Source organism: Physeter macrocephalus, chromosome 14 (genome assembly GCF_002837175.3).
Source record: "Physeter macrocephalus isolate SW-GA chromosome 14, ASM283717v5, whole genome shotgun sequence".
In the NCBI taxonomy this organism is placed as follows: domain Eukaryota; kingdom Metazoa; phylum Chordata; class Mammalia; order Artiodactyla; family Physeteridae; genus Physeter; species Physeter macrocephalus.
Window position 1 is genome coordinate 126,191,629 of NC_041227.1, and position 20,969 is coordinate 126,212,597.

The following is a 20,969-nucleotide window of genomic DNA, read 5'->3' on the forward strand; positions in this document are numbered from 1 at the left end:
CCAATTTCAAAAATTACTATCAAGCCACAGTGTGGTATTGGTACAACAAGAAGCATATAGATCAGGGACTTCCTTGGTGGCCCAGTGGTTAAGACTTCACCTTCCAATGCACGGGGTGTGGGCTCGATTCCTGGTGGGGGAGCTAAGATCCCACTGGCTTGCTGCCAAAAAACCAAAACATAAAAGAGAAGCAATATTGTAACAAATTCAACAAAGACTTAAAAAATGGTCCATATCAAAAAAAAAAAAAAAAAAAAAACTTAAAAAAAACAGCATGTAGATCAATGGAACAGAATTGCAAGCCAGAAATAAATCCTTATGTTTATGGTCAGTTGATTTTGACAGAAGTGCCAAGACAATTCAACAGGGAAAGGATAGGTTTTTCAACAAATGGTGCTAGGACAATTGGATATTGACAAGCAAAAAAATGAACTTAGACCCTTTCTTCACATGACCAAAAATTAACTCACAGTGCATCACAGAATGAAAATACTACCCACAGAATGGGAGAAAATATTTGCAAATCTTATGTATGGTAAGGGATTTATATCTAGAATATATAAAGAACTTGTACAATTCAAAAAACAAAAAGACAACCCGATTAAAAAAGGAGCAAAGATCTTGAGTAGACATTTGTCCAGCAAAGATATACAAATGGACAAAAAGCATGTCAACAATGAAAAGATGCTTAACATCATTGGCTATTAGGGAAATGCAAATCAAAACTACGGTTAGATAATACCTCACATCCACTAGGATAGTGATAATTTAAAAAACAAATAGTAAGTGTTGGTGAGGATGTGGAGAAATTGGAATCCTGGTCCCCCACTGGTGGGAATGTAAAACGGTACACTTGCTATGGAAAACAGTTTGGTTTTTTTCCAGATTTAGCACTACAATCTTTTATAACCATAGAAGGTAGCTGGAAATACTAGATGCTAACAGACAACATGATACATAACCCCTGGGGTAGGAGTCAGCAGGGAGTTTGACAGAGACCACCTGTTTAGACTGAGAGCCTTTCAATGGACTGCTGGATGGATTGGATCTGCTGCTTCAGTTGTGAGCGTTCTTTGATGGTGACAGAACAGGCGATGACAGGCCTGGAGACCCCACCGGCTCGCCCCAGGGCCTGCTTGGAGCGCACAAACACACAGGGCACGTTCTTGTCCTCACATAGCAGTGGGAGGTGCGGGATGATCTCCAGGGGCTCGGCGTCTGCAGCCATCACAATGAACTCAGAGATGCCTCTGTTGAGGGTTTTGGTGGCTGTAGAGAGAAGAACATGAGGCCAACAGGTGATGTGGGGTTGGGGCAGGGAAGCCACAACAAAGCAATTTCCAGGAAAAGAAACAGGTGCAAGAAAACTGGGCAAAACTTCCAGGACTAAGCAATTCTGTGCCCCATAGTGGCCTTCGGAAGTGATAGGGAGCCAAGCACCAATTACTCATCCCCAATGCCCTTCTCAAACCCTACATCAAACCCATCAATTCTGTCCAAAGATGCCTCTGTCGAGGGTTTTGGTGGTGGCCTCACTGGCTCCTTTTCGAAGCTGCTTGTAGTTACATGATTGCTGAATGAGGTCCAGTAGCTTCTTGGTGAGGTGGGCATCTGCAAGAGGGTAGGCCTTCAGATGTACATCAGCCTCAATCATGGCTCCAGTTCCATGGTATTGTCATTGGTCAAGGAGCACAGGCAATGTCAGAGTTGGAGCCCCCACTGCTGCAGAAAGCTCTATGGAAAACAGTTTGACAGTGCCTCAAATGTTCATTGCTTTATAACTCAGCAGTTACAGTCATATGTTACACACACACACATAATATATATATGCCCAAGAAAAATGAAAAAAAATCCACACCAGAACATGTACATGAATGTTCATAGCAGCACTGGTCATAATAGCTAACAGGTGGAAACAACCCAAATGTTCATCAACTGGTGAATGGAACAGCTGATAAAATGTGGTAAATCCATGCAATGGAGTATTACTTGGCAACAAAAAGGAATGAAGTATTGATATTTGCTACACCTTGGATGAAACTTGAAAAACACTGATGTTAAGTGAAAGAAGCCAGAGGCAAAAGGCCATATATTGTATAAATCCATTTATATGACATGTCCAGGAGAGGCAAATCCATAGAGACAGAAAGTAGATTAGTGGCTGCCAGTGGCCTGGGGAGGGGGAAATGAGAAGTGACTGCTAATGGGTTTCTTTCTGGGATAATGAAAATGTTCTAAAATTAGATAGTAGTGAATAGTTGCATAACTGTGAATATACTAAAAAACCATTGAATTGTACACTTTAAATAGGTGAATTATATGGTATGTGAATTATACCTCAATAAAACTTTTTTATTGTTACTTTTAAAAATATTTATTTATTTATTTGGCTGCTCTGGGTCTTAGTTGAGGCATGTGAGATTTTCGTTGCGGCATGCAGGATCTTTTAGTTGTGGCATGCGGGATCTTTTAGTTGTGGCATGCGGGATCTAGTTCCCTGACCAGGGATTGAACCCGGGCCCCCTGCATTGGGAGAGTGGAGTCTTAACCACTAGACTACCAGGGAAGTCCCAAAGCTGTTTTAAAAATGGACCTAAATTCAAGAGCTAAAACTATAAAACCCCTAAAAGAAGACATAGGAGAAACTATTTATTTGTTTCATATTAGGCAGAGTTCTTTGATACAGTGCCAAAAGCAAAATCCATAAGAGAAAAAACTGATAAATTGGATTTCTTCCAAATTAAAAATGTTTCTACTTCAAAAGACAACATTAAGGAAATGAAAGGACAAGCCACCTTCTGAATGAAAATATTTGCAGAACACATAAAGGATTTACTTCCAGAATATATTGAGAACTTTTTACAGCTAAATATTAAGAAGACAACCCAATTTACAAATGGACAAAAGAGTTGAATAGACATTTCACCAAAGAAGATATAGGAATGGCCAATAAATACATGGAAAGATGCTCAGCATCAGTAGTTAGGCATGCGGGATCTAGTTCCCTGACCAGGGATTGAACCCGGGCCCCCTGCATTGGGAGAGTGGAGTCTTAACCACTAGACTACCAGGGAAGTCCCAAAGCTGTTTTAAAAATGGACCTAAATTCAAGAGCTAAAACTATAAAACCCCTAAAAGAAGACATAGGAGAAACTATTTATTTGTTTCATATTAGGCAGAGTTCTTTGATACAGTGCCAAAAGCAAAATCCATAAGAGAAAAAACTGATAAATTGGATTTCTTCCAAATTAAAAATGTTTCTACTTCAAAAGACAACATTAAGGAAATGAAAGGACAAGCCACCTTCTGAATGAAAATATTTGCAGAACACATAAAGGATTTACTTCCAGAATATATTGAGAACTTTTTACAGCTAAATATTAAGAAGACAACCCAATTTACAAATGGACAAAAGAGTTGAATAGACATTTCACCAAAGAAGATATAGGAATGGCCAATAAATACATGGAAAGATGCTCAGCATCAGTAGTTATTAGGGAAATACAATTAAAACAACAATGAGAGCACTTCAAACCACTAGGAGAGCAACAATAAAAAAGACAATATCAAGTGTTGGTGAGAATGCAGAGAAATTGGAATCCTTGTGCATTGTGGATGGGAATGTAAAATGGTAACAGCCAGTTTGGAAAAGAGTTTAGGAGTGTCTTAAAAAGTTAGGGACTTTCCTGGTGGCACAGTGGTTAAGAATCCACCTGCCAATGCGGGTGACACGGGTTCAAGCCCTGGTCTGGAAAGATCCCACATGCCGCGGAGCAACTCAGCCCGTGCACCACAACTACCGAGCCTGCGCTCTAGAACCCGCGAGCCACAACTACTGAACCTGCGTGCCACAACTACTGAGCCCTCACGCCTAGAGCCCATGCTCCACAACAAGAGAAGCCACCGCAATGAGAAGTTCATGCACCACAACGAAGAGTAGCCCCCGCTCGCTGCAACTAGAGAAAGCCTGCACGCAGCAACAAAGACCCAACACAGCCAAAAATAAATAAATAAATAGAAAAAGTTAAATATAAATTTACCTTATGATCTAGCAATTGCACCCCTATGAATCTATCCAAAAGAAATGACATAGATACAGACAAAGATATGTATGCAAATGTTCATAACAGCATTGCTCATAATAGCCAAAAAACTGGAAATAATCCAAATGTCCATCAACTGGTGAATGGATTAACAAAATGAGGTATATTCATACATTGCAATACTATTCAGCTATTTAAAGGAATGAACTATTGATATATGCTACACAATGCGGATTAACCTCAAAAACATTGTGGTAAGTGAAAGAAGCCAGATACAAGATGATGTATTATTGTATGAGTCCATTTATATGAAATGGCTAGAAAAGGCAAATATGTAGAGATAGAAAACAGAGCAGTGTTTACCTAAGTCTGGGGATAGCAGTGGGAATTAGTTGTAAATTGGCATGAGGGAGCATTTCGGGGTGGTGTTTTCATCTGGATTGTGGTGATAGTTGATTGTAGGCTGGATGAATTTTATGCTGTGTATATTATACCTCAATAAAGCTGTTTTTAAAAATAACAGTACAGAGTGGTTTATGCCAATTGAATAAAATAAAGAGAAGAGCTTCATCATTAAGGGTGGGGCTCTTGAGAGCTAATGGCCTTAAAGGTAGACTTTGAAGGCAGGTGGAACTCTCCAGTAGTCCAATGTGGAGAATAGTATTAATAGTGGGTAAAGGTCGCCAATGGTATTGATAGATTACAGAATAACAGGTAGGAGCCAAATTTGAGAGGAAGCAAATGGTGTTCTAAGGAAAATTTATCTCTTAGAGGGATAGGTTGTGGGGAGAAAACACTGGAAGCATAGAGACTTGCTAGGAAAGTTACCTGGTAACTCGCTGTAATCAAACTTGGAAAGGGCTGAGGTCTTGACGGGGTGCTTTGCACAAAGCACACGTTCAGTGTTTTTGTAGCTTTGATGCCTATACTGTTTTTAGCTTGGGAGACAGAGAAGTGAGGCCCCGTTGACAGAAATTGGGAATATGGAGCAGAAACTGCTTTTGAATTGATTCCCAAATGTTGGCCAGGGCTTTACTGCTCCTCAAAATCTTGGTAGATTTGGGACTTCCCTGGCGGTCCAGTGGTTAAGACTCCACGCTTCCACTGCAGGGGGCATGGGTTCGATCCCTGGTGAGAGAACTAAGTTCCCGCATGCAGCACTGCACGGCCTAACTAAATAAATAATCTAGGTAGATTAGACAGAAACCCACCTATTCCCCCAAATCAGAGTACAGACTTCTGATGCCCCCTCAGAGATTTCTGTGAATTCCCAGGTGACATGTTATGACCATGTTGGCCCCTGAGCTCCAGCTTGCTGTCTTGGCCTCATAACAAATGTAACATCGGTCCATTATTCAGTTTCTCCAAAAAATTCCATTCACATAAAGTATTCAAAGTGTGGATTCTAGTAAAGGTGTGTAGGGGGATGATGAAGTTTGGGCTTCCATTGGAGAAATACAAGCTCCCTAATTGTTTGTCAACTGGCTCTTCAGCTCACTAATCCCGGCCTTCCTGTGTCTTAATGTCTTTTTTCCTCTTACCTCTCCTTTTCTGGACTCTTCTCTTTATTATTTCCCCTGAGGATAAAAACAACTTACTGGGACTTCCCTGGTGGTCCAGTGGCTAAGACTCTGTGCTCCCAACGCAGGGGGCCCGGGTTCAATCCCTGGTCAGGGAACTAGATCCTGCACGCCGCAACTAAAATCCTGCATGCCACAACAAAGATCCCACATGCCACAACTGAGACCCGGCACAGCCAAGTAAATAAATAAATGAATAAATAAATAAAACAAATTACAAAGTAGTTTGAGTGCCATTAACAAGTAACAAAAGCACCCATACTTTTGGTGTGCCATTCTCCATTCTAAGTAGCTCATGAATGTATATTCCAAAAAAAGATCAAGCCTTCCCTAAGAGGAGTTCTGGTGCCAACTCTTAAGATAAAATGCCTTTCATTCCACCTCCTTCCAGAAGAAAAGGTTATTCACTGAGTTTGAGGCAAAGAAGGGATACCCAGGTAAAAAGATACAGCAGGTGGTTAAAGATTTGGACTGAAACTCCAAAGAAAGATCAGAGACAAAGGTTTGGGAGTTGAGGATGGCAAAGGAGGGCCAACGTGTATTAACTGCCCACTGGGCCTAGCCAGCTGCATAAATGTTATCTTATTAGATCCCAACAGCAATCCTTGGAAAGAGGTATTATTATCTCCATTTTACAAATAACGAAGCCAATGCGGGACTTCTCTGGTGGTCCAGCGGGTAAGAATCCATGCAGGGGGCCTGGGTTCTATCCCTGGTTGGGGAACTAGATCCCGCATGCATGCCGCAACTAAGAGTTCCCATGCCGCAGAGAAGATCCCGTGTGCCGCCAACTAAGACCCGGCGCAACCAAAATAATAAATAAATAAATAAAACCAGTGCTCAGAAAAGTTAAATGATTTGTCCTAGGTCACACAGCGGGTAGACGGTGGCATCAGGGTCAAATCCAGCTCTGTCTTAAGTCAAAGCCTTTTCTTTGATTCTGCGAGGAAGAGAGAGAGAGGAAGAATGAAAGAAAAGCAGAGGATGGGGCTCTTAAAGACATATCCATGTTTGGGGCTGGGTGGAGAAGTGGGGCAAGAAGAGGAAGACTCAGAAATTAGTGTTGAAGTCTTCTGAGCATTCGTAAGGTGAATGAATTGTGGGAAAAGACAGTTGGCCTGGTTGGTATTCCAGAGAAGAGTTTCAGTGCAGTGGTGGAAACTGTTGTAAAGATTTGAGGAGCTGTTGGATGTGGGGTGGGAGTAGACAGAGGATGAACTGGTGGATGGATGGATGGGTGTGGGTGGGTGGGTGGATGGATGGGTGAGTGGGTGGGTCTTAAGGCACGGCAGATGGGACTTGTTTCTGTATTTGTTTTTTTAGTCAGGGAGAGAAGACATTTGTAGCATGAGGCAAGTAGAAAGCCAGCGGAGAGAGGGGAATAGAAATCTTGAGAAAGAACGATGGTTACTGGTGAGGTCTGGAGGACACAGAGGCAGTTGGGAATGAGAACCCAGGTGAAGAAGTTAACCTTGGAATGGGGAAAAGAGGAATATCTTCTTGAGACGGGAAGAAAGTATGAATAGAAGTACGGGGAGGTTGTAAGGTGATGAAACTTCTGTAATGGAGAAGAGTTTGGGGGTTTTGGGGGAGCCTGCGCTGCGCGCAGCATGCAATATCATAGTCCCCAGCCAGGGATCGAACCCGTGTCCCCCGCAGTGGAAGCACGGAGTCTTAACCACCGGACGGCCAGGGAAGTCCCTGGAGAAGGGTTTTGAGGGAGTGCCACAAAGGAAAAGGAAGACGGGTAGAGGGGTCAGGTTTGGGGACTTGAGAATGTGGGAAAGGTTTGGGTCCATTGATACGTGCCTTGCTCTAAATACTGTAAAGCTACAGTTGTTAAAACTATATTGTACTAGTTCAGAATAGAATAGAATCCAGATCTAGGTATATATAGCATGATAAAAATAGCATTTCAAATTAGTGAGGCAAATGGAATAGTCAGTAAATGGTGTTACTAAAATTTCCTATTTGGAAAAAAAAAATTCTTATCCCATACAGTCCTTGAGGACAAATTCCAGATGTAAAAACAATCGAATAGAAAGAAAGAAAAAAAAAAAAAAAAAGCAGGCAAGCAACATAAACTGGGAAGAATAGGGAGTGTTTATCAGTAGGGAAACAGTTAATTCAATCTGGGCACTCACTGGGATTACAGTGTAATGGTTAAGAGTACACACAGGCTCTGGAATAAAAATAGCTGGATTTGGGGCCTGACACTGCCTCTTACTAACTGTGTGACCTTGGACAAAGTACTTAAACTGTCTGTGCATTCAATTCCTCTTTGGTGAAATTTAAAAAAAAAAGTTCGTAACACCCACCTTATAGGGTTTTGAGGGATAACCTATATAGTACTTGTTAGTGCAGCACGGTATAGAGTAAGCCCTCAATAAGAGGTGGGTATTATGTAGTCATTAAGAACAATGAGGGCTTCCCTGGTGGCGCAGTGGTTGAGAGTCCGCCTGCGGATGCAGGGGACGCGGGTTCGTGCCCCGGTCCGGGAGGATCCCACGTGCCGCGGAGCGGCTGGGCCCGTGAGCCGTGGCCGCTGAGCCTGCGCGTCCGGAGCTTTCACTGCTGAGGCCTGGGTTCAGTCCCTGGTTGGGGAACTAAGATCCTGCAAGCTGCTCAGAGCGGGCCAAAAAAAAAGAGAACAATGAGGCAATGAGGTCAATCCATAAGTACAGACATGGAAAGATGCCTACAGTACATTAGGAAAAAAAGCAACGTGCAGATCAATATGAGTAATATCCCAATTAGGTTAAATATCAAAATAAAGCAAAACAGAAAACCTGAATGTGTTTATATATGTATAGGAAAATCTGGAAGGCTGCAAACTGATTGTTAATAATGGAGTTACCTTTCATAGTGTTGAATTATCACTTTTTAAATTACGTACTTCTTTGTATTATTTTTTTTGCCAAAGACATGTATTACTTATATAATTTTTTAATTTTGTTTATTTATTTAATTTATTTTTGGCCGTGTTGGGTCTTCTCTGCTGGGCGCGGGCTTTCTCTAGTTGCAGCAAGCGGGAGCTACTCTTCGTTGCGGTGCGTGAACTTCTCATTGCGGTGGCTTCTCTTGTTGCGGAGCACGGGCTCTAGGCACGTAGGCTTCAGTCGTTGTGGCACGTGGGCTCAGTCGTTGTGGCCCGAGGGCTTTAGAGCGCAGGCTCTGTAGTTGTGGCGCACGGGCTTAGTTGCTCCGCGGCATGTGGGATCTTCCCGGACTAGGGCTCGAACACGTGTCCCCTGCATTGGCAGGTGGATTCTTAACCACTGTGCCACCAGGGAAGCCCCCAATTTTTTCTTTTTTATTTCCTTTTCTTTTTATTTCTTTATAAAATTTTTTCCCATATTTTAATTTTGTATGAAGTTATTTTTAAGTACAATTCCATTTTCTACAATAATCAAGGATATAACTCCATTGGTCCAAAAGTAAATAGGTGAAGATTAGTATTTTTCACTTATAGGCAGGATATCTAATTTATTTTACTGTGACCTTAATTTTTTAAAACATACAAAAAGAAGGGAAGATTGATTACAGATCTTGCAATAAAAACTCCCAATTAGCATGAGATAGTGACTAAAGTCCAAAATATATTTTGCTTCATCTTTTACTCTATACAAATTATCACAATTTTATTGCTTACTCAGCATCTTTGAATTTTGTTAGTTTTATAAAATATAAAGTTTCAAAAACCTTAAAATCTTTGATTTGGAATCATGCCATGACAATAAATAAATTGCTATTACCTAGAGGCCTAAACAGTTGGGTATTTTCCCCCTAACCCTTTTTCTGTAGATCAACATATTTCAGTAACATCATAGATTTGGAAAGAAAGGTTATTTTAAATTAGAATAAAATTAGAGTTTCTGTTTGTTAACATTTAGGGTACCCTTTAAATACAGAGTTGTAGAAAGACGGGAAGGAGGTTTAAGTGCCCTTTATTGCGTGATGTGATAATACATAGTGGTTTGGTGGCAAATGTCAGAATATCTCACTGGGACAGACATAAATTCTGGAATTCACTGAGCAACATTGAATTTCATTGTGATGTTAGGAATATGCCCTAATATCTTAATTCACTGAGTAAATTATTTAAGTTAGTGAATTCTAAGAGTTTTCTCTTTATTCTCTTGCTGAGTAACAAATAGGTGTATTTTTCTTCATGGATAGTTGAAAAAAGAATGTGAATAGCTCCTTAAAAGTTTTTATATTGATTACCTATTGAAATAATATTTTGGATATATTGGGATATTGGAATATCCAACGTTGGGATAAATAAAATATATTCAAATTAATTTTGCTTATTTTTACTTTTTAAAAATGTGGCTATTAGATAATTTTAAATTACATATGTGGCTTGCATTTATGGCTGACGGTATACATATATATATTTTTTGCCACACCACGCGGCATATGGGGTCTTAGTTCCGGGACCAGGGATTGAACCCACTCCCCCTACAGTGGAAGCGCGGAGTCTTAACTACTGGACCTCCAGGGGAGTCCCGTGTTAGCGTATTTTTGTTCAGTGCTGATCTGGAAGAACAGTACTAGTGTAATTTTCTTCCCTTGTAAGTAATTTGATTTTCGTTTGTCTGGATGCCTTTTTTCTTTAATACTTTTTTTAAAATACTGAAAAAATATTGTATTAGCACTGGTCATTCTGGGCCATACCTTATGGTTGTTGTTTTTTTCTTGATATTTATTTTTATTGTGGTTAAAAATACATAACATTAAACTTACCATCTTAACCATTTTCAAGTGTACAGTTCATTAGTGTTAAAATCTCTAGAACTTTTTCTTCTCGCAAAACAAACTCTGTACCCATTAAACACTAATTCCCCGTTTCCCCTCCCACTCATACCTTATGTTTTAAATATAATTTGGTTAAGAAACTATAGCCAACTAATAATGGACAGCTTGCAGTTTATCTACTCGTCATGTGTGTTTTTTCCCATTAGCAAATAGGCAAAGAAGTGTTTTAGTGCAGTTCTTTTTCCGCTACCATTTCTGATTTTAGAGCGCAGTTCACACTAAGAAGCAAAAATGTGTGCTAATTGTCCAGAAGGCATTTTTTTTCAAGGATTGTTAGTGTGTTTGGTGTTCCCATCTGCTGATGTGGCCGCTCTAGGTCACTGTGCCCTGACCCACACCTCTGGGCAGCCTGGGCAAACAGGCAGAATGCTTTAGCTAGGCTGCAGATAGCAAGTTTGCTCGCCCTCTAGTCTAACTGGGGTTATTAGCGAGGTGCTTTTCAAAGAGAGGAAAAAACAAAATTTCGGTTGTCTTAAGTTTAATTTTCCTTTTACCTGATGAGGCATTTCTATTTTAGGTGCACCAAGGAAGATCAGCTTTTCCCAGGAACTTGGCATTGACGCTTCTCCTGAAATGAAAAATCCCCTTTTCATTTGTGGATTATTGACCTTAATTTTAGGTCTTTGTATATGTGTATATGTGCATATATGCTCTTGATTTCTAATGCCAGGCAAGGCTACAGTTAGCTCTACACTGCTTTCTTGATAATTTCTTTTAATGTCACAGCTCCCCTAAAAATGGCATTTCCAATGGAACTCTGTCATCTTTAACACTTTAACCCTGAAGCCATTAGTGCTCTTCTCTTGCTAGGATCAAATCTCCATGGATTTCATTGTCCCCACATCCCTCACCTGACTGCTCCCAGGGACTGGAAACTCAGCGTGTCCCACATTGAACTCAACCTGTACCGCTCCAGACACCAAACCTGCTTCTCCCGGTTCTTTATTCATGATTTGGGCAAGCCATCCATCCATCAATGTAAACATCTTTCCCTTTTCTAATTTCACCTAATGTATAATAAATGTATAATGTCTAATGTATAAAAAATATAGTTTACTAAGGTTCAACAGTAAATGACAAATTCTTTGAGATGGCTGCCTCTGCTTATGGCAACTAGGCACCTCCCCTCTCTATAAATTATGCACGTGGAAAATAGGGCTAGTAAGTGCTAGACATAAATAATTGATAATTAAGCTTTCCTAAATGATGAATCACACTGTTGTATCACTGCAGATGGCTGCCCTGTGTGTTTTCGTTTTGCTGGGTAACTTTCAAGGGTTCCTCAGTGATTGCTTTGGTTTTGGCCGCTATTACTCTCAAATAATGTTTTCCTGCTTGTTATTTAATTAAAGAATTGCCTCACTTTGTGGCAAGTGATTTTATCCACATTGTTCTGTTTAATAAGTGTTTCTAGACTAAAGCAGCTCCATGTGTAGAAAATCCAAAAAATGAACATTTGGTTCAGTTTTTCTGTTAGAACTTTCTTCTCTGTCTTCCTTGCTGTGGCTTCTTCACAGGCTGAAAGTGCTGAATCTCTTTTTTTTTAGAGTTTGCTGTAAACCTAAAACATTGAAACATTTACCTGAGCCGTATAACACATAAAGAAGACTTTTGCCGATTCCTAAGTTCTTTGTATTAATCTAAGAACTGGGGTATATGAGAGCATCGATGAAGTATGTTATGGTAGGAGTCGTTCTCTTTGAACAGCTTGCCTTTGTGGGAGAATTAGATTATAGAAATGTGGCTTAAGAAGCATTTTTTTTTTTTTTTCTGGAAAGGGTGTGGTGAAAAGGTAACCCTCCTGCACTGTTGGTAGGAATGTAAATTGATACAGCCACTATGGAGAACAATATGGAGGTTCCTTAAAAAACTAAAACTAGAACTACCATATGACCCAGCAACCCCACTACTGGGCATATACCCAGAGAAAACCGTAATTCAAAAAGAGACATGTACTACAATGTTCATTGCAGCACTATTTATAATAGCCAGGACATGGAACCAACCTAAATGTCCATCAATAGATGAATGGATAAAGAAGATGTGGCACATATACACGATGGAATATTACTCAGCCATAAAAAGAAATGAAATTGAGTTATTTGTATTGAGGTGGATGGACCTAGAGTATGTCATACAGAGTGAAGTAAGTCAGAAAGAGAAAAAAAAATACCGTATGCTAATGCATATATATGGAATCTAAAAAAAAAAAAATGGTACTGATGAACCTAGTTGCAGGGCAGGAATAAAGAGGTAGGCATAGAGAATGGACTTAAGGACTTGGGGTGAGAGTAGCATTGACATATATACACTACTGAATGTAAAATAGTTGGCTGGTGGGAAGCAGCCGCATAGCACAGGGAGATCGGCTGGGTGCTTTGTGACCACCTGGAGGGGTGGGGTAGGGAGGATAGGGAGGGAGGCTCAAGAGGGAGGAGATATGGGGATGCGTATGGCTGATTCGCTTTGTTGTGCAACAGAAACTAACAGTATTGTGAAGCAGTTATACTCCAATGAAGATCTATTTGTTTTTTAAAAAAAGCATTTTTTAATTGAAGTATAGTTGATTTACAAAGTGTTCATTTCTGCTGTACAGCAAAGTGACTCAGTTATACATATACATACATTCTTTTTTCTATTCTTTTCCACTATGGTTTATCACAGGATATTGAATACAGTCCCCTTTGCTATGCAGTAGGACCTTGTTGTTTATCCATTCTATGAGAAGCATTCGTTTAATCATCAGATTTAGAAAGTGTTCCCAGATGGAATGTGCAGTGTTACCCAAGCCTCCCTTGGTGACTTCGTGCCATCATGTCCTGGCACGGTTCTTCCTTCTGTCTGGATAAGGCAGATGGGGATTCTGACCCAGACTGCTGATTGCATCTGGTTAGTATAGAGTTGAAAATATCCCTGCCTCCTGGCTTGTCAAGGTGGGGCAAAGAGAGCCAGTGTGGCTGATGTCCCTGTAACCTTGGCCATTAGCACTGCTAATGAATTTGAGACTAGGGTTTGTGTATGTGTCTGTATCTTTCATGGCACTAAACTTGTCCAATTAAACTACATAATCTATGTGGTAGTTGGTAGGTAAAGCCTGGGGCAGTATTATTTAAATTTGTATTTTCCTATTAAACAATCATTTTGAAGCAAATATGAAAAACAAAGAGCCTTCATTGTGGAGGGTTATGGAGGTATACATGTAGGTAGGTAGGTGCTGAGACTTCTGTGTATAGGTATGAGCTGGCTTATGAAAAATCTGGGCAAAGAAACGTATGTGTGTCTGCACGCTGATACCTGCAGTTAAGATTCCTGAATAGGTGGAGAACAAAGAATAACCGCCTACAGTGTAAGGAAAAAAATCAGGAACAAAACACATATATATGTTCATTAACATATATATATATATATATATATATAAAACATAGATATGTTCATACATTATATGTTCATGTGCATTGTGGGGCCTTCTGGTCTTTTGCTTCCTGGTATCATAGGCTGATCATGGTAAAGATTCAATTAAGAATGTCACAAGGAATATGGTGATCTATTTTATATTTGGTATCTTGGGTTCTCACTGCTATGATTTTGCTTATTTTGTACCATTATCCCCAATCAAGAGAAGAAAATTTTCCTAGGGTTAGAAATTGCTCTATTGTTTGTTGAAGGGTTAACCTTTTTTTTTTTTCCGCATCAGCTTTTTCACTTGGCTTAGTTTGACTGGTTTCTGTTTGATTTTTCTGTCTCTCGCCCTCTAGGAAGCTATTTTGCCAGCCACTTCATTATGGGAGGAGAAAAGTTTGATTCAACTCACCCCGAAGGCTACCTGTTTGGAGAGAACAGCGATCTGAACTTTCTGGGGAACAGACCCGTTGTGGTATGATTGTAATCCATTTACATCCATGTGGGGCTAAGTGGCCAAGTCAAACGGTCTAGTAAAAATAAGTTTGTAATTGCTGGTTCAGCAGTGTTTGTAGCTTGGTCTGAGTTGAGAGGGCCCTGGGAGCCAGACCACAGCCTCTCTGATGGATCAGGGTCTCCTGGCACTAGATGCCACCCCGTGGAAAAGTACAGAGTCTGCCTGAGGGCGAGGACAGCTCACAAAACCCAGCTCTCCTAGGGATCTGAAGCTCTGCCTAAATGCCACCTCTGCAGACTGCCCTTGCCTAGCCCCTAGCTTGCCCTCACCTTGCTTTTCGTTCCTCTTCATAGCACTTAATACCATTATAATCGTTTATTTCTCTGTCTCCTCCTGTTTATTATCTGCCTTCCTCATCAGAAGGTACATTTCACAGGGCAAGGGCTGTCCTACTGCTGCATCCCCGTGGACAAAGCCTGGGACATTATGATAAACCCTTAATAAAGATCTGTTGAATGAATGACTGAAAAAGTTCCCCTTGATATCTGATCTGCTATCAGACTGTCTCTCTCTCCATTCATTCAACTCATTCCATAAATGTTTATGGAGCATTTTCTCTGCACCCAGCCTGAGGCTTTGTAATAATAGCTTCCATATGGCTACTGAGTGGCTGCTGTGTGCTAAGGAAGGCCCTAGAGACTTCTCAGGCATTATTCCTGATCTTCACAAAGACCCACCTGACAGAGGATTTATTATCAATCCCATTTTGTAAGCGAGAGAAGTGAGGTTGAGAGAAAACGGAGGTTCTGAGAGATGGACAGCGGTAATAGCCTTTATGAAGTGCATACTATGTTCTGGGCCCTGTTCGAAGTGCTTTACAGAAAGTTTTCCCAAAGTCACATAACTAGATCTGCCTAGCCAGAGATCCATAACCTTTCCACTGCTTCTCATTGCTTCAAAATATCCTGCCTTTCTCCAGAAACTCCTAGTTTAGTGGGGCAGACAAAACATAGGAACAGGAAATGTTTCAATAGCACTCAAGGTCTGAAGGGATGGGATTCTGTAGGAATAGGGAGTGGGGGAGAGGAGTGGCAAGGGCAGATGCTTCGGTGCTGGTGTGGAGAACAAGGCCTTGGAGGATGGCTGGGTTTTCACGAGGCGGGTGGGAAAGGGGCTTCCCGGGAGTGAGGTGCAGAGCACAGGCCTGAAAGCATTCACGTTTCTGTTGAATCAGCAACCATTTACTGAGAAACTACTGTGTACCAGGTACTGTGATAGGCGCTGGGGATACAAAGCTGAAATGAGCATGGTTTGTTCCTCCCCTGGAACAAATAAGGAAGCCAGTCTGGCGGGAGTGGACCTTTCCTGATGGCGAAACAAGATTGGAAAGGTAGGTGGGGACTCCATTACCTCGAGACATTTTCCACTCTCTGCTGTAGGCTCTGGGGAATACTGAAGGGTTTTAGGCAGATAACTGCCCTGGAGAAATTTATTTGTTTGTTTGTTTGTTTGTTTGTTTTTTAGGAAGGTTAATCTGGTGATGATCTTCCATCTGGAGCTTTAATTAAAAAACATTGTTGTTGGTGGTGGTGGTTTTCATTGTTTTCTTCCTTTCTATCTGGGGTGACAATCCCCCCCTTCAACACCTTCTAATTTGTAGTCCAATAGTACTTTAGAAAATACCAAGTCCTTTCTGCTTCAGATTCACTTATGACAGCTCACACTTATCAAATGTCTGTTCTCTGATTTTGCTGCTACTACCTTAGCCATTAGAGTGGAAAGATCTTTTTTCTGATTGAGCAAGATAAGTACTCTTCCTCATTCACCGAGAGTCAGCTTATGCCTGGAAAATGCCCTTTCTTCTCACATGGACTTGCTGTTTGCATCCATTTCTTCCTCCCTTTTTTCTTTCCTCTGGTGTCAGAATAGTTTATGTACTTTAAAAAAATGTAGTTGGGGCTTCCCTGGTGGCGCAGTGGTTGAGAGTCTGCCTGCCGATGCAGGGGACACGGGTTCGTGCCCCGGTCCGGGAAGATCCCACATGCCGCGGAGCGGCTGGGCCCGTGAGCCGTGGCCGCTGAGCCTGCGCGTCCGGAGCCTGTGCTCCGCAACGGGGGAGGCCACAACAGTGAGAGGCCCGCGTACCGCAAAAAAAAAAAAAAAAGAAAGAAATGTAGGTTTTTTTTTTTTTTTTTACCTTTTCAGGCCATAAAGATTATTTTATTTATTTATTTTTGGCTGCTTTGGGTCTCCGTTGCTGTGCGTGGCTTTGTCTAGTTGCGGTGAGTGGGGGTTGCTCTTCGTTGCGGTGCCTGGGCTTCTCATTGCGGTGGCTTCTCTTGTTGCAGAGCACGGGCTCTAGGCACACGGGCTTCAGTAGTTGTGGCTCACGGGGTCTCGAGCGCAGGCTCAGTAGCTGTGGCGCACGGGCTTAGCTGCTCCGCGGCACGTGGGATCTTCCCGGCCCAGGGCTCGAACCCGTGTCCCCTGCATTGGCAGGTGGATTCTTAACCACCGCGCCACCAGAGAAGTCCCAAAGATGATTTTAAAACAAGGGAACACTTCTTTAGGTTCGTTTTGAGGTTTATGCCAGCTAACAGACCTTCGCAAAGTTTAACCGCCTCGTTTACACTTCTCTGCGAGCCTGTGAATGACTGAGCTCTTCCAGGAGCACAGGAGAGCAGGCTTGGCCTTCACCTGCAGGCTCTCTCCCAAACGAGCATCAACAGTGGCCGTTTTGTTGTTGTTTTTATGAAGTAATCATTAACTATGCTTCATGTTGCACAGAGCAAATGTTTTCAAAAGACATCATGATTTCATGTTAAGAAAGCAAATCAGGGTCACTTCAAAGAGGGAGGTAGAAGCAGAGAAAACAGAAGAAATGTAGCACATTTCCCTTTGCTTTCCCCCTTTCTTAGTTAATAATAAGAATAGCTAACATTTATTGAACACTTACTGTTTGCCAGGACCGGTTGTTCTAAGCTCTCCATACGTGTTCTGACCCTAACGAGTAGGGTCCTGATTTGACAAATGAAGAACAAAGAGACACAAAGAATTGAAACAAAGATCACAAAGCCCTGGAAGTGACTAAATCAGGATTTGATCCCAGCAGTCCAGCTCCAGAGCCTGGGGTCCTCTGCCCTTTCCTGCTGGTCAGGTCAGGTGCACTCAGGACCCCTGCGCATGTCCTGTCTGTGAGTCTGTCTAAGTAGATCATCAAGTGAGGTTTGTGAGATATGGAGAGACAACCATCCGAAAGTAGCCAGCATGGCCATGACATGTTCTCCTGAGTGTCTCTTGACAGAGTCCGTATCTGGTGTGTAATTCCACCTGCCGACCTGACCTGGGGAGTTTGCCGTTACCGCACGTCAGCTTGTTTAGGGGAAGGCCCATCAACTGAAGGTTGACTGGTTGCTTGAGTTCTGCAGAGCTGACCTCTACTCTCTAGTAATGTATCTCGGTGTCAGTAAATGGGCGTCAGGTTGCAGAGGAAAGAGAACAGCCTTATAAAGCCATCCAGCAGCTTCAGGCAGGAACAGCACCTCTTTCCAGAGAGATGGGGAGAAAATATGTTGAAATAAATTATTACATTAAATTATAAACGCCATAGACTTCCTGGCTTCTGGGTCTTGTTTTTCCTGTCATTTCTGAACGATCAGACTAAGATGAGTACCATTCAGTTATCGCTCAGCCTGTAGTTTTTACTGGAGCTGATCTCCCACTTAGGATAATCCATCTAAGTCAAATGTATTATCAAGTCTTCAGGTCAGATTTAAAGAACCAGAGTGTGTGTATATATAGAAGGATGGTTGAAGAGAGGTTGGAATCAAGATTGGAAGTTTTACGTACCTTAAACTCTTTGCAACCTCGGCAAGTCCATCACTCAGGCTCTCAAATTACCCACTTTTAAAGTGGAGGCAGTTCTGACTTTATAGGAATGTCATGCTTGAAAAATGCGTTGCAGCTGCTGGATGCAAAGAAGTATGGAGCAATGTTAGCTGCACTCACTAGGCTTTCAGGTTGGTTACTTCTGCAGTTACTGATAGTTCTGGGTGGAGAGAATACCCACTGGTTTTTAAGCAACTGTCTGAAGTAGTGAACAGGGCTTCTGAAGGCCTTTCTGCCCTGGTCCCTATATAGAGGAGATAAGATGGTTGTGTTTGTACATCACAGTTGAGTAAAGCCCATTCCTCCCCTTCTTAGGTGGCAGAAGAGCTGGTGCTGATTTTTTTGGTCCTTTATTGCATTAGATCTTATTTTGTTGAGGTAAATTACTGCTAAAACTCTAAATTATTTGGAGGCTTAGTGACCTTAGGATTGTCAGGTATCAAGTGCTCTCTTGACTCTCCCAGAGTTCAGATCTCTCCCGTCATCTGAGAGGAAGCAGCTGAGTTTTCGTTGGGCCCCTAATACTCCACATCCTCTTGCGTGTTTTGTCACTTCTTCCTCACGCTCCCCGCAACCAGGCTGCACAGCTGGTGTTAAGAACCAAGGCGCACACAGGTGGGCTTTCCTTCTTCCTCTCATAGAGATGTACCCCAAAGTTGTGCTTAAATCCAGTTGCCGTAAACTGAACGCTTTTATTCACATATGGGCAGGGAGAGCAAGTTAGTTAAAGGAACTTGGCGATATATCCATTTATGAAGCAGGATTTTACACATATAGAGCTTTGTGTTAGCCGTGGTGCCGTTTATTCATTCAGTAAATATCTGTGAGTCATGTATTGTGCTCGCAACTGGGCATGCAAAGGTGAGAAGGACTCGGCTCCTGCCTCGAGGAGCTCTGGCGGAGCGGGCTGGGCAGATTGCCCCTGACTGTGATGGATCGTGGTAAGTTCTCCGAGAGAGACAAGGCCAGAGTAATCTGAAAGCGCAGGGGAGTGGGGATGCCCTCCGCCCGGGGAACTGGCTCTGAGAGAGGAGTCCTGGCACCTGGAGGGATGAACAGGACTTCCCAGGTGGAGACTGGGAAGGTCATTAAGGCAGAATTAACAAGCACTGCAAGGAAGCACAAAGATGCAGCAGTGCCCATCGGGCTTCCAGAATGGCAAGTAGTCTGTAGGGACTGGATTGTGAGGGATGCTGGTGGGAGATGAGGTTGGAAAGACAAACTGGGCCCATGTTCGAAGGGCTGTGAATATGGTACTGAGAAGCTTATACTTTTCTATGGCAGTAGAGAAGGTCGTGGTCATGAGTGGCTTTGCCATTGACTAGCTTTGTGGTGTAGGTTAAGGTATTGGCTATCACTGAGCCTCTGTTTCCCCGTCTATAAAAATACCCATCTTGGGAATTCCCCGGTGGTCCAGTGGTTAGGACTCCACGCTCTCACTGCTGCAGGCCTGGGTTCAATCCCTGGTCAGGGAACTAAGATCCCACAAGCCACACAGTGCAGCCCAAAAATTAAAACTTAAAAAAAAAAAGAAGTTTAAAAAAATATCCATCTTGCTGGAATATTTTCAGAATTCAAATAGTGACAACTATTGTGATTTGATTTCCATTTTAGAAAGTTAGCTCTTTAAATCAACTCACAGTGTAGAGTGAATCAGAAAGGGAGGAGATTAAGGAGACCAGTTAAGAGGTCGTAGTTTTAGTTAAGAATGAAAAGTACCTGAACTAGGATAGGGGCATTAAAAAATAAGGATGGTGCAGATTCAAAAGCTGTGGGCAGTGTGAGTTGAGGGAAGGGGAGAAGCTAAGGCAGAGGACACGGAGGAGCAGCCCCTGGGGGCAGCTACCACTTAAATGGGATGCTCTGCACGGGTTTTGTCTGCAGGTTGGTTTGTGCCCAAGCCCCTGTGTAACCAGACCGGTTGGTCACAAGTACCCCAGTATCTACTGCCTTGGAGCCTGTATTCGTCTGCCCAGGCTGCCGTAACAAAATACCATAGGCTGGGTGGCTTAAACAACACATACTCACTTCTCACAGTTCTGGAGGCTGAGAAATCCAAGATCAAGGTGCCGGCAGACTGGGTTGCTGGTGAAGGCCCTCTTCCTGGCTTGCAATGACTGCCTTCTTACTGTGTCCTCACATGGCAGAAAGAGACTGGGAGTTCTCTGGTTGCCTAGTGGTTAGGATTCCGGGCTTTCACTACCGTGGCCCGGGTTCAATCCCTGGTTGGGGAACTGACATCCTGCAAGCTGCACGGTGTGGACAAAAAGGAAAAAAAAGAGAGAGACTGATATCTCTATTTCTGTTCTTATAAAGCCACTAATCCCATCTTGAGGGGCCCACCCTTATGACCTTATCTAACCCTAATTACCTCCCAAAAGCCCCATCTCCAAATATAGTCACATTGGAAGTTGGGCTTCAACGTATGAATGGGGGAGAGGGACATGAGTCCATAGCACAATGTAAAGTCCATGGAAGGAGTGGGCCTCTTTTCCGTGTGTGTGTGTGTGTGTGTGTGTGTGTGTGTGTGTGTGTATTAGATTGGATTTTTTGCCTTTTGTCTGCTATCTTCTTTCCTTCTTCCTTCCTTTATAATTGTACTACAACTGTTTTTGTTTTGGGCATTCAGTTTGGCAATATTTAGTAAATTTTCAGCTGTGGCCCAGCTATTTCACTTCTCTGAGTGTCCATGTAAAGGAAAAACATACTCCTGTGTGTTTCCTCTGCTCTCAGTATTCTACTACAATGCTGATTCACTTTTTAAAAATTAATTAATTAATT

General features: G+C 42.2%; 1 protein-coding gene across 1 annotated transcript in view; it reads left to right on the forward strand.

The window, feature by feature from the left end:
- Positions 1–20,969, forward strand: part of RNF157 (ring finger protein 157) — a 57,911-nt gene that overhangs the window by 8,450 nt on the left and 28,492 nt on the right. The window contains exon 2 of the mRNA XM_028498874.2: positions 14,200–14,318. Within this exon, the coding sequence (XP_028354675.1) occupies positions 14,200–14,318 (119 nt within the window). The remainder of the gene's footprint in view (positions 1–14,199; positions 14,319–20,969) is intronic.